Source organism: Diospyros lotus, chromosome 4, assembly GCF_014633365.1.
Source record: "Diospyros lotus cultivar Yz01 chromosome 4, ASM1463336v1, whole genome shotgun sequence".
Taxonomy (NCBI): Eukaryota; Viridiplantae; Streptophyta; class Magnoliopsida; order Ericales; family Ebenaceae; genus Diospyros; species Diospyros lotus.
In genome coordinates this window covers 28,650,712-28,674,926 of record NC_068341.1, presented here as the reverse complement: position 1 = coordinate 28,674,926, position 24,215 = coordinate 28,650,712, and the positions used below count along the sequence as shown (strand labels likewise).

Below are 24,215 nucleotides of genomic sequence, written 5' to 3'. Positions count from 1 at the left end.
TTGCCTTAGCTGTAGGAAGGGGATATGCTTGAATTGATAATTGAAAACTCTCATTCTCTCTCTAAGAATTCTCTCAAATCTCCCTCTCATTTTTCTATTCTTCTCTCCCTCATTTTCTCTCTAATTTCTCCCCTATTCTTCTTCAATTTTCCCTCTAATACATTATGCTCTTGACCTTAATTCAATAGGATCTTTTCGATTGCCCATTTCAGCCGTTATGAACCCAAGGTTCATGACAATTGTACCTTGGCCAACAATAGGAATAGTGGTTCCATTAGCAATGACAATCTGTTTAGGGCTAACAAGAGGTTGGTAAGTGTCAAAGGAATTTACGTGAGGGGTCATGTGATCAGTAGCTCCTGAATTAAGGACCCAATTGGTATTCCCAACAGTTTTAAAGGCAGAAAAAGATTCAAAGTTGGCGAGTTTACCTTGCTGTGCAAGTGAACAGGCTCCATCTTGGAGAGTTTTGAGGAAATTCTTGAGTTTGTTCATCTCCTCTGCATTCAATTGTGAAATATCAGCACTAATAGATTCAGTTTTACCTGCTAATTCAGCTTCCCCTTGATCTGTGTTGGAAAAATAGGCTTGAGTCCTGGGCAGACGACTCTTAAATCCTCCTATCTTGCTTAGCACAACTTCTTTGCCATGGATATTGAAGCAATTATCCTTAGTATGCCTAGGTTTTTTGCAATGATTGCACCACAAACCTTGTTGTCCTGAATTTTTCCACGAATTTTCTGTCATTCCTGCTTTAAACTGAGATCCATCTCTATGGCTTGACACCATGGTTGAGCCTTCAACACTATGATCTCCTAGCATAGCCATCCTTCTGTTTTCCTCATTTCGAACAATGGAAAAAACCTCATTAAGAGTAGGTAATTTTTCCCTACCAAGCACTTGGATCCTCACTTGATCATATTCTAGATTAATCCCTGCTAGAAACTCTACAATCCTGTCCCTTTCTTGAATTTGTTTAAGTTTGACAGCATCATTGCTACACTCCATCTTGATATCTTGATAATGATCTAGTTTTAGCCACATCCCCTTCATTTTATTATAATATTTTGTTATAGTGGATGCCCCTTGCCTTGTCCTACTAATCTTAGTCTTAACCTCAAAAATCACTGAGGCATCTTGAACTTTAGAATATGTTTGCCTCACAGTCTCCCAAATGTCCCTAGCTGATGTTAAAAACATAAAGTTTTTACTTACCTCTGGCTGCATGGCACTTCAAAGCTATGACTTGATTGATGAATCTTCAATTTCCTATGCTGTGAAGGATGGGTTTGAATTTGCTGGAGGAGTTCTGGTCAGGTGGCCTAGCTTTCCTCGGCCTTTAAGGAATGTGCTCACCAGCTGAGACCATTGCAAGAAGTTTCGCCCATCAAGTTGGTAGGAAGGATGCATTCCGGGCAGATCACCCCCTCCCATTGGTTGCTGATCACTAGGATAGGATTCAACAGTGGTAATGACCGGAGTTGCCTCTGATATCTCGGACATGTCTTAAGAAGATTGAGTTTGGAAAGGAAACTAGAAGTGTAGCTGGAACAGAATTGCCGAAGAACAGAACAAAACAACAATTAAGGCTGGGCTGAAACCCTAGAGGAGTTCGGCGCAAAGAAGTGCAACGAAGGCACTATTAGGGTTTCAAAAATTTTGGAAGGGAAGGGAAGGCTCTGATACCATGTAGGAATTCAGAATTATACTTTCATAATCAATTCTGATGGATACAATAGTCCTCTTATAGAGGGAGAGATTATATCAAAAATGGAAACTGTCAAAAAGGAAACTATCTCTAAGGAAACAAATTAAAACACAAAGAAGGAAATATACACTAAGATACATATGGACATAATCAAGAAAGATTCCTAAATGATAATTAGGAAATACTCCTAAATGATAATTAGAAATCTTTCCTAATCTAAGCAAATCTCTTAACATTCTGATAAGTCAACAATATCAGCACTTGATGACTATGCTAAGTTCCCACCTATTAGCTGCTAAGACTGGTGCAGAAGTGGATGGTCTCCCGATCAAGCAGTAGGTACCTGTTTTTCTATCTTAGTTAATCCAAGATTAGTTGTCCTCACTCTTGGATAATTGACTCGGGTGCCACCAATCATGTCTGTTGTAGTCATCCTTCTTTTGAATCCATGCGGCCTATTCAAAATGCTTTTGTTACACTATCGAATCATAGCTAGATTTCTATTTATTTCATTGGGACAATGCGACTTAGTTCTGATGTTATAATAAAATTGGAAGACCAAATCTTACAAGGAAAAGATCATTTTCAATATTTGGGATCAGTGATTCAAAAAGATGGAGAAATTCACGAGGATGTCACGCATAGAATTAAGGCAGGTTGGCTAAAATGGAGAAATGCATCGGAGGTGTTATGTGATGGTAAAATCCCATTAAAACTGAAAGGAAAATTCTATAGGACAGCTATAAGACCAGCCTTGTTGTATAACTTAGAATGTTTGGTAGTCAAATACTAGCATGAGCAAAAGACGACTGTAGCGGAGATGAAGATGCTAAGATGGATGTGCAGCCATACAAGAAAAGATAAAATTAGAAATCAAGTTATTCGTAATAAGGTAGGAGTAGTGCCAATCGAGGAGAAGATGTGAGAGACTAGACTAAGATGGTTTGGTTATGTGAGAAGGAGACCAAGAGACGCTCCTGTGAGTAGAGTTGATGAAATTGAATAATTAGTCAAAAAAAGAGGTAGAGACAGATCCAAAAAGACTTTGAGAGACATTAAAGTTTGATATGAAGTGTATGGGCCTAAATGAAGATATGAAAAAAGACAAAAATACATGGAAGTCTAGAATTCATGTAGCCGACCCCACATAATGGGATAAAGGCTAGATATGTTATTGTTGTTGTTAATGCGACTTAGTTCTCACCTAGCTCTTGAGAATGTCTTATATATGCCGTATTTCAAATTCAACTTAATATCAGTAAGTGCGCTGACCCGGCAGAATATTGTGTCTCTCAGTTTCTTTCATAATGCCTGTATTATCTAGGATGTTCCCTACCTAAAGATGATTGGTAGGGGTAATCTTGTTGAAGGACTTTATGTTTTGGATGTAAATTCACTTGGACTTGGGAATCACAATGTACCTAAGGGTAGTAATCTTTTTGTTTTAGTCGCTAATGTGATCAACAGTCATACATGGCACAATAGATTAGGCCATCTTTCTTTTAAGAAGGTCGTCCATTTAAAGGATGTGTTGCATTTTAAACATGATCACAAGAACAATGATGTTCCTTGTTCCATTTATCCATTAGCTAAACAGTGACACTTTCCCTTTATTTCAAATAATCATTTGTCCAAGAATGCTTTTGACATTATTCATTGTGATACTTGGGGTCCCTATCATGTTCCTACCTATGATGGACATCGGTATTTTTTGACTTTGATAGATGATTGTACAAGATTTACTTGGATTTTTCTTATGAAGTGTAAGTCTGAGGCTCGATCTATTATCCCCAAGTTCTTCTTCTTTGTTGAGACTTAGTTCCATTATGTGATTAAGGGTTTTTGGTCTAATCGTGGCCCTGAGTTACTGTTTATTGATTTTTTTGCTTCAAAAGGGGTTGTTCACCAATTCTCATGTGTTGAGAGGCTTGAGCAAAACTCGATTGTAGAACGAAAACATCAACACTTTCTCAATGTGGCTAGAGCCTTATATTTTCAGTCCCGGGTACCTATCAAGTTTTGGGGTGAATGTGTTCTTACTGTTGCATTTCCTATAAATAGGACACTAGGTAGTGTGTTGCATAATCAATCTCACTACCAACTGTTGTATCATTCTCTTGTTGACTATGGTTCTTTTAGAGTATTTGGCAGCCAATGTTTGGCTTTCACTTTGCCCTCTCATCGATCCAAATTTCATCCTAAAGCTACCCCTTGTATCTTTATTGGTTATCTTCCTGGTATGAAAGGATACAAGTTGTATGACATTGCTACCAAAGCCATCTTTGTTTCATGAGATGTTGTTTTCCACGAACACATCTTCCCTTTTCTTTCTGTCACTGATGAACTAATTGACCCGTTTCCTAATCTTGTTTTACCCAAGCCTATTATGGATTTGCCTTGTACCTTTATACCTGTGACTGAACCTACTACATCCTCAGGTTCTGCCGAGGATCATGCACTTCTTTCCAATCCTCAACATCCTGATTTGCCTTCTTCCCTATTCGCAGCTTTGCTTGTAACACCCGAAACTATCATTAGTGACCGTTAAACATAATTCTAGGGGCAAAAATTTGAGTTATAATAGTTTAGGGACCCAAACGTCACTTTTTCCATAGTTAGGGGACCAAAATGAAATGTTTAGATAGTCCAGATTTTAGCCCTACCATGACACGAATTTCTAGAATATTCTTGGGGATTCTTTGATTTTATAGATATAAATAAATTGATTTCTCTAGATATGATATGATATGATTTAAATATTTCTAATTGATAAGATATAAATAAATTGATTTCTCTAGATATGATGTAAATATTTCTAATTGATAAGATGTAAATAAATTGATTTCTCTAGATCTTATATAATATGATTTAAATCTTCCCAATTGATAAGAGATAAAGTAAGATTTGAATTTATCTTATGGAAAAGAGTATATTTGATTTGATTTAAAAGGTTATTTTATTGGGATCCTTATCAAATAGAATTCTTTGACTATAAATATGGCTTTACCCCTTCACAATTCTTCACTTCCCCTCTCCATAGTTGGTCGACGCCCTCCATCTCTTTTCTTTGTTTATTCCTTTCTTACAACAAGCAAGACAACAAATTGTGAAGGTTTTGATTAGGAGAAAAGAGTTAAAGATCTATTTTATTCCAATCAAGTTGAAGGTAAGTGCATTATGAACTATCTTTGTGTTTAAATAAATTCATGAAGTCAAGTTTCATGGACCCTCATGTCATGATTACAAGCAAGTTTCGGGATCGGAGTTTAGTAGCTACGCATGAAGGTTCTTACCCCCACAAGTTGGTAGAATCTATCATGTATCCTCATGTAATTCCTTAGTTGGCCAACCCCCACAAGTAATTCATTGTGAATCATCGAAGGAGGTATGGTCTTCACTTGAGATTCTATATTCGCAACAAACTGTTGCCAAATCTTTTCAGTTGAAACAACAGCTCATATTGGTTAAGAAACACTCACTTTTAGTAAATGATTTCATTTTATGTATCAAGACTAGTGTGCATGCTTTAGCAGCGATTGGTGAACCCCTAGGTGATAAAGATTTGTTATTAGCCATTTTAAATGGATTAGATCATGATAATGACACTGTAGTGAGTTTAATTACCTATCAGATGGATGAGATCAATGTAGAGAAAATGCAGTATCTCCTGCTTATGCATGAGTAGCGTCTTGTGTCTAAGAACTCTGTTGATTCTGCTGTTGACTTATCGTTTGTGAACTTTGATTCTGCTGTTAATGCGAATGTTGCGACACATGGTGGTAGATTTGGTAATGGTTCTGTCAATAACTCTAGAGGAGGATACATGTCTTGTGGAGGAGGTTTTGTGAATCAAGGTGGTAGAGGTAGAGGCCGGTTTGGTGGTCGACGAATTTGTTGTCAATTGTGTGGCAAACTTGGCCACTTCGTTGACAAATGCTATCATCGGTTCGATAGAAACTTTCAGCGTCTTTCTGGTCAAGGATTTGGTCAATCTGGTCGAGGAGGTGGAAGTGGTTTTCAGAATCAAACAGAGCCATATGCATTTTTGACTAGTCCAAGTGAGTAACGAAGTTTTTTGGCTGATCTAGGTTCTACTTCCTCCTATAATTCTCCAGCTTCTTTTCCAGCATCATTTAGTTCGTATCAGTATAATTCTCAAGCTTCTTATCAGTTGTTAGCATCCAATTCTCCTTGGTTTGTTGATTCTGGCGCCACAAATCATATCACTACCAGTCTTAACAACTTATCTTTGTCGTCTCCTTATCAAGGCACTAATAAGGTTATTGTTTGTGATGGTAAGTCCTTGCCTATTTCTCATATTGGTGTTGGTCATTTACATACTAAATCTAATTCTCGGTCGGTTCTTTCTTTACCACATATTCTTCATGTTCCTCATATGAAGAAGAGTCTTCTTAATGTCTCTCAACTCACAAGAGATAACAATATTGTTGCTGAGTTTAACTCTACCTCTTGTTTGATTAAGGACAAGGACTCCGGGCTGGTGTTACTTTGAGGAACCCTTAGAGATGGTTTATATCAGTTGGTGTCAACTTTTGACTTTGCTGTGCCTACATCATCTCAGACCATTACTCCTTTCAAAACCTCTGACATTGCTGCCAATAATTGTTTCAAGACTTCCGATGTTGTTTCTTCTTTTCCTAATAACAATTGTATACAGCAGAATCTGATTTTACCAAATCTGCCTTTGAATGCCAACATAGCTCAAGCAGATTGTATAGGACAATAGTGACATGCCAAATTAGGGCACCCTGCATTTCATGTATTGAAGCATGTTTTGAATAAAGTTCAAGTTTCTTGTCCACAATCTACTGTTTTGTTTTGTGATTCATGTAAGGTTGGAAAGTCACATCAACTTCCATTTTCCAATTGTCGTATTTCAGCTAAACATCCTTTGGAGTTAGTTTATTCAGATATTTGGGGTCTTGCACCTGTTGTCTCTGTTGAGGGTTATCGTTACTACATTGTTTTTGTTGATGCCTATACTCGATACTCATGGATTTATCCTTTAAAATTGAAGTCTGATGCCCTCCAAACTTTTATTAGTGTTCATAAACTTGCTGAGTTGCAGTATAGCTTTAAATTGAAAGCTCTTCATACTGATAAAGGAGGTGAATTTAAAACCTTTTTACCCTATCTACATTCCTATGGCATATAGCCTTGTTTTTCTTGTCCTCACACACCTCAACAGAATGGTGTTGCTGAGATAAAGCATCATCACATTGCTAAAATAGGTCTAACCTTACTTGCTCATGCTCACATGCCTTTGTCCTTTTGGGTTTCAGCCTTCCATACTGCTGTTTACCTCATTAACTTTTTGCCCTCTGCTGTTCTTCATTCTCATTGTCCATTTGAGCTGCTTTATCATAAACATCCTAACTATCTTGCTCTTTAACCTTTTGGCTGCACCTGTTTTCCCTATCTTAGACCTTACAATCGACACAAATTTGACTTTCATTCTTTTAAGTGTGTTTTTATTGGATATAGTCATGATCATGTGGGTTATAAATGTTTACATCCATCGGGCATAATTTATATTTCTAGACATGTTCAATTTAACCCTAATGAGTTTCCCTATCATTCCTTGTTTCAGTCCTTTGGGATATCTTCATCTGTGCCTCATCCTTCTGGACCTTCAACCACACTTTTTCATTCTCTTCCCTCATTTTCTTCCCGTGTTCCTTAGGTGTCTCAGTCGGTTGTTCCTCCTTTATCAATTCTGATTATGTTGCCTTATCATTCTACTCTCCTGTGTCTTTTTCGTCCTTTAGTTCTCCTTCTGGTCGTTCTTTAGTTCAGCCTTCTCAATCTCCTCGTATACCTAAATACCGACTTCCTCCTGCACCATCTGTTCATCCTATGCTTACTCGTTCTCAAACTAGGAAGTCTATGGCCTCTTCTCCTCATGTTCTCTTGACTTTCGTAGAACTTAGCACAGTTTATGAAGCTCTCCTAGATTCTCATTGGACTAAGGCTATGCAGGAGGAGTTCACTGCTTCGCAGTCTAATCACACCTGGGATTTGGTTCCATGCTCCTCTGATATGAATCTCATTGGGTGTAAATGGGTTTTTCATGTTAAGTATAAATCTGATGGCTCCATTCTTAGACACAAGGCTCGTTTGGTAGCTAAAGGTTTCCTACAAACACCGGGTATTGATTATGGAGAGACTTTTAGTCCGGTTGTTAAGGCTCCCACCATCTGGGTTCTGTTTTCTTTGGCTGTTAGTTTTGGATGGGATATTTAGCAAGTTGACATAAATAATACCTCTTAAATGGAGACTTGAGCGAGGATGTATACATGACACAACCAGATGGTTTTACTGATTCACAGTTTCCTTCTTATGTTTGTAAACTTCGGAAGTCTCTTTATGGACTCAAGCAACCTCCAAGAGCTTGGTATACTAAGTTGCTGCAGGCTTTACATGGTTGGGGTTTTGTTCGGTCTGTATCTGATGCGTCCTTGTTCATTAAACGGACTACTAAGGTGGTGTTATTTCCATTGGTGTATGTAGATGATATTCTTGTCACCGGATCTAATTCTTCTACTTTTAAAGACTGCATCCATGATTTAGATACTTACTTTGCTCTCAAAACTCTAGGGTCAGTTAACTATTTTCTTGGCTTTGAAGTGTTTTGGAATGAGACTGTATTATATCTCACTCAGTCCAAGTATACATTAGACTTGTTGTATAAAGCTGGTATGCAGGATTGCAAGCCATGTGAGACACCATTGGATTTGGGGACATCTTTTACTGATGAAGGTGATAATTTCTTGGATCCCTCTCTCTATAGAACCATTATTGGTTCTCTCCAATACATGACCTATTCCAGGCCAGATATCTCCTTTGTGGTGAATCGGCTTAGTCAATTTTTGTTTGCTCCTAAAGAGCAGCATTGGACAGCCTGCAAGCGGTTGCTTTGCTATTTGAAAAGTTCTATTGGTTTTGGGCTGCTGTTTACACCTGCCATCTCTAATTTGGCATTGACAGTGTTCACAGATGCAGACCATGCTGGCCGCAAGATAACTAGAAAATCCACCAGTGGTCTTTGTGTTTTTCTTGGTTCTAATTTGCTGGTTTGGAGTTCAAGGAAACAGTCGGTTGTCGCTCGTTCAGTAGGAGAAGCCAAGTATCGTGCCATGGCCCAAGGTGTCACATAAGTTATGTGGTTGCAGTTCTTGTTTACTGTGTTAGGATATTCTTTATCTCAAGTTCTTGTTTTGTGGTTTGGACAACCTAGCAGCAAAAAGCATAGCCGAGAATCCCGTGTTCCATTCTCGTACAAAGCATATTGAAATCGATGTTTATTTTGTTAGAAAAAGTTCAGAATGGTGAGATTGATATTCAGTATGTGCCTACTATGTATCAGGTTGCGTATATTTTTACTATAGGGTTGTCAAGGGACAGGTTTTCCTTTCTCTGTAGCAAGCTAGGGCTTCGGTGGTCTCCTGTTCATTTTGTGATGCCTAACACGGATGATACCACTAAATTGAGGGGGAATGTTGAAGGAATTAAGGCTTGTTGATGGGAGGTCTATATTGATGGGGAATGTTGAAGGAATTAACGCTTGTTGACATCTTTGTTGTATTCTATCTTTTAGTTTGTATTCTGTTAATTGGGTTTCGGTTGTTTGTTTAGAGCTTAGTTCATGTGTTGTAAGCTGTTATGTTTTAAGTGTTATTAGGAGACTAAGCCTATCATATAAATAGGCTTAACCTTTCTGTTTTGAATACATTTTGGACAAGACATTATTTTAGTATTCTCTTTTCTTCTTTCATCTTTTCTCTCAATTCATTAATCACCATTACACCGTGAGCTTAGGAGTCCTATATGAAATAGAACACAAGCTATCGGGTGCCACAAGAACTTGGCTTTGATACCATGAAAGAATTAGGTAGAGAAATTATGAAAACATTCCATCGTGAATGATTCATTGATATATGGGACTTATTATGCAAAAAACTCCTAAAAAATATGCTAAAAACTTTCCTAATTATTCTACTATTTTATAGGAGTCGATTACAATACTTTAGCTATCTAATTTATTGATTTAGATTAGCAAGAATTTGGATATTTCGAGATTGATTTATCCTTATTCTTTCTTATCTCTTGGTTTGGATTTTTTCTATTATCTTGATTTGCATTCTTGTGTCATTAATTCTCCCTTATCTTCTTCCAACAACATACAATCTAATCTGAAACATATCTTTAAGAACAACTTGAGTTTGTAAACAATGATCGAAATTCTAGTCCAGAAAGTCCTCTCGCCCTACCCCCCCCTCCCCCCCCCCCCCCCCCCCCCCCCCCCAAAAAAAAAAAAAAGGCTGAAAAGTCCTAAAAGTTTTGTTAGAATTAGTATATATTATGTATAGTGTTGTACATATAATGTATATTTATATATTAGATATAGGGTTGTGCCTTATTGGTCTATATAGATATACCACATTGTGAATAAGACCCAACATTTTTCTCTCAAAACATCACATGGTATTAGAGCCACAAACTCTCTAGACCCAGCCATCGCCGCTACCACTAGACATTGCCACCGACCGTCGACAATGTTGGTCTCTTAGGGTATGGCTACTCAAGAGGAGGGAAGAATTGAGTAATTAAATTTTTTTTCCCTTTTAATAAATATTCTTGATTAATGATTTTATTTAAGAATATATATTTGATAAATATAATAAATTATGTTTTAGATTAATAATTAATACAAGCCACAAAATATAACAAGAATAAATAATATGAGGCACAACACAATTTATAGTGGTTCGATATTTTCACACCTAATCCACTCTCCCAAAGTCAACCACCCTTGGGGTTTCACTAAATCAAAATTACCAACATTTCCACACTAGCTTACCTTGAAAACTAGATACACACCTAGATTACAACGGGTTCTAGGCAACCACTATGCTAAGGTTTTCTCCTTAGATTTTAATGGTTCTAGGAAACTTATACAATTCGTTATATGTTTACAAATAATTTGCCCATAGTTGGACATAAATAAGCAATTAAGCACAAAAATATACAAGGCAATAATATTTAAATAAAATAAATAAATAAATTAGTGACCTCGAAGAAATTCGGAGTAGACTCGAAAATATTTTTCTCCTCTTACCTTATGGCTCTTCGGTTGATGTGTAATAATACTTCGTGTGCCTCATATTGCTTGGATGATAGTTTGAGAGCGTTTGAGATCTTTCGGGTGTTTTGGATTTGCAATGGAAGCACTAGATATATCAAAAATGAGATTGGAGGGGTATTTATAGGTATTTTGGACACTTTTTCAACGGTAAAAAATCTGACCGTCATAGGCTCGAAAATTTAGAACTATAACTTAAAATTAATATGTGTACACATGTGACTAAGGAAGCTTGTAGATCAATTGGCACGCACGCGCAAGGACAACCTTGAGGTGTTGGGTTCGAATCAAGAGGCATTTGTTAAATCTTTTTGTGATACATATGCTATAAAAATATTTTATAAATTAATCTAAAATATATTTAAAAAATATTTTTAATAGAAAATAATATTTTTGATAATACATATGCTATGAAAATATTTTATAAATTAATCTAAAATATATTTAACAAATATTTTTAATAGAAAATAATATTTTTGGTAATACATATACTATGAAAAATATTTTATAAATTAATCTAAAAATCTTATAAAAAATATTTTTAATATAAAATAATATTTTTGATAATACATATGCTATGAAAAAAATATTTTATAAATTAATCAAAAATAATTCGGTATTATAATTAATATATTTGATAAAAATAATATTTTTGTTAATAACAAAAAATATTATAATTTGTATATTGAAAATTCACTTTTTGTTAATTATCAAAACTTAATTAATATGAGCAAGTTGGCTCATCAGACAACGTTGCTAGAAGCCACCGTCGACGATCAGATCTCCATCGTCAGTTAGTCCTTTCCATCGCAATCAATGTTGGGCTCTCTATCGTCGTCGGTTGATGGTGTGTTCTCCACACCATTACTGTCGCCTTTGTATCTCCCTACCCCATCCCCGTCCCTGGTCGTGGTTACCATCACCGGTCATAGTCATCATCTCCAACTGCCGCCGCCGTCGCTATCTCTTTTGGCTATTTCTCAGATCTCGGTCGTGTGGCTATCCGGTTCTCAAATCTGGAACATCTCGTGGCCGTTTCGTCTTCCATCACCAAGATCCGTGCCTAACTCTCTTAGATTTAGTCGTTTCCATCCAGATCTCGCCACTTCTGTCCAGATCCAGCCGTTCCCGTCCAGATTCGACCACTCTCGTCTCAGATCTCGCAGCCGCTTATTAGATCTCGTGGTTGGTTTCTCAGATCCAGCTGTGCTCCTGTATAGATCCGGCTATTTCTCGTCCCAGATCTCACGGTCGCTTCTCAAATCTTGCAGCTGGTTTCTGAAATCTCGCCTCTTTCCTTGTAGCCGATCTTAGATCTCTCCTCTCGCAGCCATCGTCCAAATCTGCAAGCTGCCACCGCTATTGTTTCTTAGATCTGGCCGTCAGCCTTCAAATCTGGTCACCAATGCCTTACTTGTATGATCTCTGCTGAGGAGTTGGTTGAGTATCACCAGCTTCGGGCAACGTGGCAGGCCTCATCTCCTGTAGCTTCTATCTCCCAAAAATCTACTTCTTTTGCACAGTTACCCAATGATACTTCTCATAGCTCTCTTACTCATTCTCAGTTTAGTCCTTGGATTCTTGATTCAACAACTTCAGAGCATATTTCTGGTAATAAATCCTTATTTTCTCATTTTGTTTCCTTTACATCCTTTCCTCCTATCACTGTGGTTGATGGGTTTAAAACCCTTCTCATTGGTATTGGTAGGGTTGATCCACTTCGGTCTATTTCTCTTAATTCTATTTTACATGTCCGTAGTTGTCCATATAGTCTCATTTCTATTCGTCATCTCACTTGTTCCTTGAATTGTCGTGTTATCTTTGATACTAAATCTGTTCTTGTGCAAGATCGGGGTACGAGACAAACAATTGACACCGAACATGAGTTTGAGGGATTTTTACCATCTTGCCCTGCCGTCATCTACGTTGTTTGCTTGTGTTACTACAACAACATCTCTTCTTCAAATTCATTCTTGGCTTGATCTTCCTCACTTATCTACTCTTCAACAGATGATTCCTTCATTGTCTCCGTTGACTATTCTCTAATGTGAGTCTTGTTAGTTAGGAAAACATGTTCGTTCTTCTTATCCTAGTCATCTTAATAAACGAGCTGATGCTCCCTTTGATCTTATCCATTCAGATATTTGTGGTTCTAGTAGAGTCAAGTCTAAACAAGCTTTTTCCTATTTTGTTACATTTATTGATGATCATTCTAGTTGTATTTGGCTTAAGGAAAGATCATTCTGAATTGCAATATTTATTTTCTTCCTTTTGTACTGAAATCTCTACTCAATTTGGTAGTACCATTCGGGTCCTTCGCAAAGAATATTGTTCTCGTGCATTTTAGGCTTTTCTCTCATCTCGGGGTATTGTCCATCAGTTCTTTTGTCCTTATACTCCGCAACAAAATAGGGTGGCTGATTGTAGAAATTAGTCATCTCATTGAGACTGCTCGAACACTTTTCCTTCACATGCATGTGCCTGTTGTCTCTCGGGATGTTGCTCTTTTCACTTCTAGTTATCTGATTAACAAGATGCCATCCACTATTCTGAATGGGGCCATTCCACGTACTTTACTCTTTCCTCGTGATCCCATCTATCCTATTCCTCTTTGTGTCTTTGGATCAACCTGTTTTGTCCTTCTTTCCCTTGGTCGTGATAAATTGTCTCCTCGCTTGATCAAGTGTGTGTTCCTAGGTTACGCTCGTTATCAAAAGGGATACAAGTGTTATTCCTTTGAACTTGGAAGATACTCTCTCTCTTCTGATGTCACATTCTTTGATTCTACGCCTTTTTTCTCTTCTTCATTTGATAGGTCTTCTTCTCCATTCGTGAGGTTCTTCTTGTCCCTTCTTTTCCTCCTCTGTTCCCAATACCTATTTCAGTTCCTCCTGTTCCTCTCTAATCTTATCAGCGTCGTTTTGAGCCTTCATTAGCGCCTACCACTCCCGCTCCTATTGCGGATGATGGTATGGCTCTAGACACATGCCTTCCTCCAGTTGGTGCCATTATTTCGTCTCCCTCTGACTCTACCCGAGCTCCTATTTCTCAAGGCACACGTTCCACTTGCAATCCTCATCCCATTTATACTTTTGTGAGCTGTCATTGTTTGTCATCTTTTTATTTTGCTTGTCTTTGCTCTTTCGTTTGTTTCTATCCCTAAGACAGATACTAAAGCTCTATCTCACCCTAGGTGGCAACATGTTATGGATGAGGAGATGTTTGCCTTGTTGGCTAATGAGACATGGGATCTAGTTCCTCTACCTCTGGGGAAGTTTACTTTTGGTTGTCGGTGGGTGTTTAAGGTTGGTCTGGATGGTTCTATTGATCGTCTGAAGACTCGGTTTGTTATTAAGGGCTATACTCAAATTTTTGGCCTGGATTATGGTGATACATTCTCTCCCGGGGGCTAAGATTGCCTTTATTCGTGCTTTTCTTGCTATCGTCGCAAGAGGAAGTGTATATGGAGCAACCTCATGGTTTTGTTGCTCAGGGGGAGTCCAAACTGGTTTGTCGCCTGGAGAAGTCCTTATATGGTCTGAAGCAATCTCCTCAATGCTGGTTTGGTCACTTCAGTTCGGTCATCCAATCTTTTGGTATGAGCAAAGGTGAAGCTGATCATTCTGTTCTCTATCGCCATTGTCGTGGTGGAGTCATATTATTGGTGGTGTACGTAGATGACATTATTATCACAGGAGATGATGACGTTAGTATTGGACAGTTGAAGAATCATTTGCATTCTTATTTTCAGACCAAGGATTTGGGTAGGTTGAAATCTTTTCTTGGTATTGAGGTAGCTCAATCTACCCATGGTGTGTGCCTCTCTCAAAGGAAGTATGCTTTAGATATTTTGGAAAAGACTAATATGCTTGATTCCTGGCCTATAGATACTTCTATAGATCCTAATGTTAAGCTTGTACCAGGACAGGGGGAGCCATTGGAGGATCCTTGGCAATATAAGAGACTGGTTAGTGTTGAAGATATTGATGTCTAAGTGTTTTTGCTGTTATTTAGTGGTAGCTTTGATGCAGTGTGTGTGTTGATTGTAGGCGATTAGTTGTAGGAAGTTAAGTGTTATGTTTTTGCGTTGTATTAGAATGGTATGAGAGCTGACAGTATATAAGTCAGTTTCTTGTTATGTAAGGACAATTATTCATTTGTTTTGATTTTAATTGAAGTTCACCTGAGGTACTTTTCTACCTTTGTTTTCATTCTTCCTGTTGTGAAGCTCTTGCTTTAGTTGGGAAGCTTAATTATCTCACAATCACACTGCAGACATCTCTTTTGCTGTTAGTGTGGTAAGTCAATTCTTGGACTCCCCATGTGATAGTTGTTAGTGTAGGTGCTCTAGACCCAATCAGATTGGGTATGTTGTACACTGACAATTGTAATCATGTTTATTATTTGAATAAAGAGTTGTTCAAATTCACAAGAAGTCATTCTATTAGTTTCTTGTTATTATTGTAATAACCGAATGAAACTAGATAGAAGTCCATATGATGTATACTGTGATTAATCTATAAAGATGTAAGATGATGCATCACAGTTTCTAGACATCATTAAACGTCCTAAGTCGTAGTAATGTCAAGAATGGACATTGACAATTGCGGTAAGACTTGTATGTGCTATGTTTTTACTATATGATAGTAATGGGGTCTCACACCAATAGGCACGGGGATGCCTAGACAAGTACATAGGTGACCAATGTTGGAGAACGTGTCACTGGACATGACTCGCCATGAGAATCTATTTTGGTTATATGTTGATGGAATTCTCAAACGAGATAGGTGTAACTAATCCTTGGACCTGAAGTTGTTACGGTCATCTCATAAGAAGACCGGTATGCTTTGACATCGTTTCGATTGGCCTAGACAAAGGCTGCACGTGGATGATCGTTGGGTATATCATGAGGCTTATGGAGATGGGTGCATAGCCAAGATGGGACTCGTCTATCCCTTGATAGAGGATGATGTATTTAAGGCGCATTCGGTGGATATTTACTTTAAATCTATGGCCATGGTGAAAGAGATCAATAAGTAGTTATTGATTTACTTTCTAATTAAGTGAAAATATCCGGAAGACCGAAGAAAACTCATGTGATCGTTATCAAGCAAACATCTCCATACTTGAGATCACATAAGATATATTGACGAGAGGATCGTATTACATAGTAACCATGCTCGTGAAATGTTATTTGCGGATTATGAATCCTTTTGAATAATTGGGTAGGCATGATGCCTTACTAGAGGCCAATCTTATCTTATGTGTTTGTACCGACACATTGCCAACATATTCGGGAGCCTAATGAGTCATACGCAATAGGCACGGTCCCTGGTTTAAACTAGGAAAGTGGTCGTATGGTTAAGTGGGACACTTCAGCAAGAAGTTGTGCCGTCGTAGGTTCTCACGGAAAAAGAACAAATAGACGTAATGACGTCGATATGACGAGGAGTCGTCATAATGGAAAGAGTTTCCTAAAAATGGCAATTGATTAAATTAGTAAGGAGTTTCTAATTTAATAATTTTTTATTTGTTGGAGTGGCAAATAGGAAATAAAATATTTTTGAGCTTTAAGTTAATATTTGGACTAAATTAGATTTGGGCCAAATATTAAATTAAATATTATATTTAGACTAAATTGGATTTGGGCGAAATATTAAAATAAATATTATATTTGGACTAAATTAGATTTGAGCCAAATATTAAATATTATATTTGGACCAAATTAGATTTGGGCTAAATATTAAATATTATATTTGGGCTTGATTAGATTTGGGCTAAAATATTTTATTTAAACCTAGAAAAGGATTTGGGCTATTTAATTATATTTCTAGTTGGACTTGAATAAGCTCACTTAATATTTTAATTAAATTAGAATTAATGGGCTAGCCCAATCCATTAGGGTTTTAGAAACTTTAGGATATTTCACTATAAATATCCCTTTATGAGTTGCCTAAAATAGTAGTGATTTTTGGTGTCGTTTTTCAAGAATTGAAAAACGTATTGCTGTTCACTCTTCCCCGTTTCTTTTTGGCATCGATTTGAAACATGAGCGTTCTTTTCGGTCCATACATAAGCCCCGAAAAGGAGAAGGAGCTAGCACTCCTATTCCGCTCTCCTTACCAACAGACGCGTGTCGCATATCACGAGTTAGAGGCTGGATGCTTGGACGGCTCGAATCCGCGAACGACTCGATAATCTAAATGTTAGATTTATTTATTTGTATGTGAATGATTTGATTTCGACGTTGATCCAATCGCCGGGATCGGGGTAAGTTAAAAAATTTTGAACTACGCTGTTTGCCCCGTAGCGATCATGCTTTACTTTCAATAGTCACTGGCTCGCTTCAGTGTGTATCTTGAGATACATTAAAAGTGCTCCTGGTAAAGGCTTGTTGTTTGAGAACAAATGATACAAGTAGGTTGTTGGATATACTGATGCAGATTGGGCTGGTTGCCCCACCGATAGGTGCTCTTCCTCGGTTATTGTATCTTGATTGGAGGAAATTTGGTTTCTTGGAAGAGTGAGAAGCAGAATGTTGTGGCTAGATCTAACGCAGAAGTGGAATATCGGGTTATGGCTTTAGCCACATGTGAGTTGATTTGGCTCAAGCAACTTCTTACGGAGTTGAAATTTAGAGATTTAGGACCTATGCAACTTATTTGTGATAATCAGGCGGCTCTTCATATTGCCTCTAATCCAATTTTTCATAAGCGGACCTAACACATAGAGATAAATTGTCACTTTGTGAAACAAAAATTGATTTTTGAAGAGATTAGTATGTCATTTGTTGGCTCTAATGACCAGTTGCCTTATCTTCTTACCAAGGCATTACGGGGTCCACGGGTTGACTACATTTGTACCAAGTTAGGCACAACCACTTTATTCTGTACCAAGTTAGGCACAACCACGACTTGACTACATTTATACCAAGTTAGGCACAACCACTTTATTTTGTTCCTCTTCGTGTTTTTGGATGTATCTGTTTTGTGCATTCTTTTTTACCCGGATAGGATAAGCTTGCTGCAAAATCTCTCAAGTGTATCTTCCTTGGTTATTCCTGGTTGCAAAAAGGCTATAAGTGTTACTCTCCTGAGCTGAATCGCTATCTTTTGTTTGTTGAAGTCACATTCTTTGAACATCAGTCTTTTTTTTTGGTTGCTCAGCTTGATTCACAGAGTTTTCACTAGGTTTTGCCTGTTCCTTTTCCTTTTCTTTCGTTGTCCTCTTCGGCTCCGTCTGTCTCCTCTGTGGTGCCTACCCTATCGTTCTCCGGTCCACCTACCATGGCTCTTCCACTTCTTACATATCACCGTTGTCCTCATCCCGTTACCGGCGCCAGCATTCCTCCAGCGTAGGACTCTCCTGACTCGCTCTCTCCGTCTGTGGTCCTCCTGTCCCAGATCTTGAGCCCGAAAACCTCCTTGTTGCTCTTCGCAAAGGTACACGGTCTACTCGTAATCTACATCCTCTTTATAATTTTTTTATGCTATGGCCGTTTGTCTCCTTCTTATAATGCCTTTGTTTTGAGTCTTTCCTCTATTGCTATTCCTAAAACCACAAGTGAAGCTTTGTCCCATCCTAGTTGGTGCCAGGTTATGTTAGATGAGATTGACGCCTTACATTCGAGTGGTACTTGGGATTTGGTGTCTTTGCCACCAGGAAAGACTCCCATTGGTTGTCGTTGGATATTCACTCCCAAAGTGGGTCTTGATGGCCAGGTGAAACGTCTTAAGGCCCACTTGGTTGCCAAAGGCTTTCCACAAATGTATGGGTTGGATTGCAACGATACTTTCTCTCTTGTTGCGAAAATGGCCTCTGTTCGCCTCTTTCTCTGGTTGCTACGCATCATTGGCTACTCTATCAACTTAATATTAAAAATGCCTTTCTTCATAATGATTTGTAAGAAGAGGTATATATGGAGCAACTACCTGATTTTGTTGCTCAGGGGGAGTCCAATGTAGTCTGCAAACTCAAGAAGTCTCTCTATGGAGGGGGAGTCCAATGTAGTTTGCAAACTCATGAAGTCTCTCTATGGTCTGAAACAATCTCCATAGGTATGATTTGGTAGGTTCAGCACTGTGGTTCAAGCCTTTGGTCTTACTCGAAGTGAGGCTGATCATTCGGTTTTCTATCGCCATTCTTCTTCCTTATGTATCTATCTTGTTGTTTATGTAGATGACATTGTTATCACAAGGAGTGATCAGGTTGGAATACAGAAGCTGAAGGAACATCTACATCTGCACTTTTAGACCAAAGACCTAGGCCGACTTCAGTATTTCTTGGGTGTTGAAGTTGCTCAATCAAGAGATGGTATATCAATTTTTCAGAGGAAGTATGCACTTGACATCTTAGAAGAAACTGGTATGGTGAATTGCAAACCAGTTGACACCCCAATGGATTCAAATGTCCAACTCTTGTCGGGACAAGGGGAGCTTTATTCAAACCCTAGAAGGTATAGGAGACTAGTAGGCAAGTTGAACTATCTCACAGTCACTCGTCCTGACATTGCTTTTGCTGTGAGTGTAATTAGCCAGTTCCTCAGTTCTCCATGTGATTCTCACTGGGATGTTGGTATTCAAATTTTGAGATATATCAAAAAAGCGCCAGGTAAAGGACTACTCTATGAGGATAAGGGACACACGGATATTTGGTTGTTATGCAGATGTAGATTGGGCAGGATCTCCTTTTGATCGTCGGTCAACTTCTAGGTATTGTGTTCTTGTGGGAGGAAATCTGATTTCTTGAAAATGTAAGAAACATAATGTAGTAGTTAGATCTAGTGTAGAGACAGGGTATTGAGCTATGGCTAATGCAACTTGTGAGCTCATCTAGCTTAAACAACTCCTGGAGGAACTCAAGTTTTGTGAAGTGTCTCCTATAAAGCTTATTTGTGATAATCAGGCTACCTTACACATTGCTTCCAATCTAGTGTTCCATGAGCGGACTAAGCATATTGAAATCGATTGTCACTTTGTTAGAGAAAAGTTGGTTGAAGGTGTTATTGTTACAGAGTTTGTTAACTCCAATGATCAACTTGCAGATGCCTTCACCAAGTCTCTAAAGGGTGGTCGAGTGAACTATATTTGTAACAAGTTTGGTACATATAATATCTATGCTCCAACTTGAGGGGGAGTGTTAGAATTATTATTATTATATATTATAATTATTATATGTGTGTGTTTTATTTGTAATTAGATTAAGCCCATAGGTTTAAAGTCCATTATGTTTATTATAAATAATAAGTTAAGAGAGGCTAGTCTCTTAGGTTTTTTCTCTCCTAATTATTTTCTCACAATGTACAAAGAGTATTTTTAGACTAAACAAGGTAAACCTAACTGTAGAAAAACTGAATGAATTAATTCTCTAATAAATTTGAATATACACGAGAATGTCCTCTTAAAGAGGAGTAGGGAAACTACATTAGGAAACCTACCTTCTACAAGAATTACAACATAGGGAAAGGATACAAATTTACAATCTTAGGAAAGTTTCCTAAGTCTGGAATAGGTAAGATCCTATTCCAGATTAGGAAGCTACTAAAAGCTGCATATCACATGCATATGTCCACATATCACATGCATATCTCCTTATCTGCATATCACATGCAGATCACACACATCTCCGGTCTCCAACACTAACCAATAATATACTGAATTCAAAACAATACAATCCAATCTAAATCAACTCCAATCTAATCATATTTAATCTGATCACATCTAATCTAATCATAATTTAATCTAATTTGAACCATATCTTTAGCACAAAGGGTGAGGCCATACATTGAAATGATTGGTGAGGTAGAGTTCACCTAGCCAACCCTGCATAGTGGGATTAAGATAAATGTTGTTCTTGTGTTGTACATTTATGTACTACGACTATGGATTCTAGGTTAAGGATTGTCTTCTTTTCTAGTTTTTGGCTTGAGTTTGATTTCTTTATTTGTTTGATAACACTTCCAATTATGGGATTCAACTCCAGATAAGGCTATCTTGACTTCAGATGAGATGCGCCCTTTTGTGTTTTGAATTTGTTTTTGTTTTAGGTATTTGTTTATTTATTGAGTGATTCATAATGTATTAGGTTATGGGTTGCATTTCTTGTTCAAGGTTTAGTCATCAATGTCTTAATTGCTCGCTCCACTTTTAAGCATGATTATTTGATTATTTTGATTGTTCATTTTCTAAATACACATGAATTATGTTGCTGATCAGTCTTTCTTTTTTTTTTTTTTTTTTTTTTTCTGTTACATGTCAGGCCTCTTTATCTTTCATACGCAGATCATTTATTGACAAAACATACAAGCTCTTGAAGCAGCATGCTGTACCTAGCAAATATGCATGTGCTTTTGCATTTTCTGCTTCGGATTCGCTAAACGATCTGCAGGAGGATGTAGGTTTAAGTATTCTTGTTTGTTCATGGGATATGGATTTAGCATATATTTTAAGATGTTTATCTTGCATTCTTTGCTGACTTGTTCTCCATCTTCAGTCTCTGAAATATATGGCAGAATTCATAAGGGAGTATAGCAGAAAGTTTAGAATTTGCCAGGCTCCTAATAAGCAGCTAGGAGTGACTGAGCACCCTGCATATATTGTGGTATTCCTGATCCATGTTCTTGCTCATCATTCCGATTTTCCACCTGGAGATTGTGAAGATGAAGAAATATACTCTCAGTTTCTCAGGTAGATGTATTAATGCAACAGAACATATTACTATTTTATAGGCAAATATTAGTGTTTATGATTTTTATTTTAATATTTTCTTCCTTTTGCAGTCCACTTGTATTCACTCTGCAAGCTTTAGTTAATTCTAGTTCTGTGGATGGTGACATGGATTTTGTCAATGGTGCTGTCTCTTGTCTGAGAAGTATTTTTTATGCTATTATGAGAGCAGAGGATGCTGTTGATGTTCATAAAACTCCCGTAAGTGTTGTGATTCTCTTAAAAGTGCATATTTCTCTTTTTTTTTTTGTTATTTTAAAAAGTGCATATTGCCTGTCCACAAGTGCTTTGAGTATATTTTTAAAACTTGTTTCTTATGTTGCAGAAATTGCATATTCTAGCAGACTTTGGAATTTCCATATTAAATGAATTCAATCACAGTGCCATCCCAGTTTCACATACACTGCGTTTGATATTGTTGCCATCCTCATTGTACAGAATAAGTGCTGCAGGAAAAAGAGAGGAGGCAAGTTCCATGCTGATATTTTCACTGTGGACTGCTTCTGATTATTAAGTCGTTCCATATTGTTTTAAACTTTTGAATTTTTTTACAAACTAACTTGAAGTTGTGTGCATCAGTGCCATTTTAAAGCAAAAATTGCTAAGAGCGTCATTTCTAGTTTTCAATCTCAGATATTTCAGGTAGCTTTCTTATGTCCACCGTTATTCATACTTCTTTCTTTTATGCTTCCTTTCTTTTTTCTATTATTTTTACTGGTGCTCTGTCATAGTCGTAATCATTGTTTGGAAATGGCTTTGATGTTGATGTTATCAGTCTTCTAGCATGTTCGTTAAGCATGGCAAGAAAAGCGAGGGGGATGTTTCACAGACAGGCATTAAAAAGTCTGCACTGAGGAAGAATGATGATTCCTTTATAAATGTGACAAAAGAACAAAGTGGAATCTTTGTTCATGGAAAGGAGACTCATGAAACTTTGAATCAGGAAAATCAAACTAAACAAAGAAAAAAGAGGACTCTCTCTCCATCTCCTCCTGGATCACTCGAATTGCACAATGAGTTCTTTATATATGATGAGCAAGAGGATGGTGCATTGGGAAATTCTGAACCAGTTATTGCAAGAAACCAGCCTCCATCTTCTTGTGATTCTGTGACTATAAAATCCTCACCCAGTCTGCAGGAAGGTTTAAAAGATTCTGCTTCTTTGATATTAAATCGCACGGTTAGAAAATCTAACGTTGCTGGGGATCATCCTTCCAAGTTTACACGAGCTGCAGCTTTTTGTAGCTTAAAGGTATATCCATATCGTGCTAGGTTAGAGGATAATTGATGTATTTGGCTTGCATCACGGCCACTTCGAATTTATTATGGTTTGGAATCAAACAGGATGGTAGAAGCAAGAGTCAAAAATTAGTCGGAAAGCGGATAAAATTATGGTCCACGGTTGGAGAATGGTGAGGATCTGCATTTCTGAGTTACATTTTGCAATGCCATTTGTGGTCATCTTATCTAGTTGTTGTTCTACTTTTCAGTTACTACTCAGGCACAGTGGTTGGGTTTGATTGCGGCAAAGATACTCACAAGGTGAAAAGATCCATTTATGGAAAAGGACTGTATTCTTTTTTCCTCTGTAGTTTAATCTATACCTCTGCACTTACAATTTGTTGAACGCTTTTCATTTCATTAAATGTCCCCTCCTGCAACCTCCCCCCCCCCCCCCCCCCCCACACACACACACACACACCCATGCCACACTTACAATTTGTTGAATGCTTTTCATTTCATTAAAGGTGTCCCCCCCCCCCCCCCCCCCCCCCCCCCCGCGCCCCCCCAACACACACACCCATGCCACACTTACATTTTGTTGAATGCTTTTCATTTCATTAAAGGTGTCCAACCGCCCCCCGCGCCGCCCCCCCCGCACCACCACACACACACACACAAACCCACCCACCAACAGACACATGCCCCAAGGAAAAGGGGAAATGGCCATGGTACTCCTGAACTTTAAAGTAATTGTAGGAAGTATCCTTGAGGTTTGAGAAGTGATAGAGATTACCCTTAACTTTTGATACTACATTGCAATTCTTTTCCTGTCATTAACTTAACATCATTTCATTTTTCTAAATATAAAAAATACCCTCCTTTCTCTCTCCAATCTCTCTTTTAGTTTTGTTAGATCTCTCTCATCTTTACTTTGCTAGCGAGCAAGCCAAATTGCAAACTCTCTTTCTCTCTCTCTCAAGTCAATTTATTGCCAACCACTATTATCATTGCTGACCAATTTTATAAAGGAGACGATGCAGGGGTAAATTGTGATGTGGTTGCTAAACAAAGAGATAAGAGGCATTGAGATTGAAGATGAAATTTCCGCACCGTTGCAACATATCGTGATGAGGAAACCCCATTACCAATAGTTTTGGGATTTCCCCATCGGTGCAATGCCATTGACAGTGTTGGGGTTTCCTCATTGATGGGATGCCATCAATCAATGGGGAAACAATGCAACCATGACAGGGTTTCCCATCATCGATGGTGTTTGTTGGGCTAATGTTGTTCTCACTGCATGTTGTCATGGCACACCTGTGAGGACCATTGCTCCTAGCTCGGATTGAATTAGGAGAGGGGTTCGACTAACACAAAACGGAACAGAGCAAGGGAG

General features: G+C 37.9%; 1 protein-coding gene across 7 annotated transcripts in view; it reads left to right on the top strand.

Annotated features, from left to right (window-relative positions):
• The window catches only part of LOC127799509 (sister chromatid cohesion protein PDS5 homolog B), a 137,556-nt gene that overhangs the window by 91,416 nt on the left and 21,925 nt on the right, over positions 1 to 24,215 (top strand). For all 7 annotated transcript variants that reach the window (XR_008022644.1, XM_052333597.1, XM_052333595.1 and 4 more), the window contains 8 exons: positions 21,129 to 21,263; positions 21,363 to 21,556; positions 21,649 to 21,796; positions 21,921 to 22,061; positions 22,175 to 22,237; positions 22,371 to 22,847; positions 22,940 to 23,007; positions 23,086 to 23,137. Coding sequence is in view for 6 of the 7 variants with exons in the window: in XM_052333597.1 (XP_052189557.1) it covers positions 21,129 to 21,263; positions 21,363 to 21,556; positions 21,649 to 21,796; positions 21,921 to 22,061; positions 22,175 to 22,237; positions 22,371 to 22,847; positions 22,940 to 23,007; positions 23,086 to 23,137 (1,278 nt within the window). In the remaining variant the exon portion in view is untranslated. The remainder of the gene's footprint in view (positions 1 to 21,128; positions 21,264 to 21,362; positions 21,557 to 21,648; positions 21,797 to 21,920; positions 22,062 to 22,174; positions 22,238 to 22,370; positions 22,848 to 22,939; positions 23,008 to 23,085; positions 23,138 to 24,215) is intronic.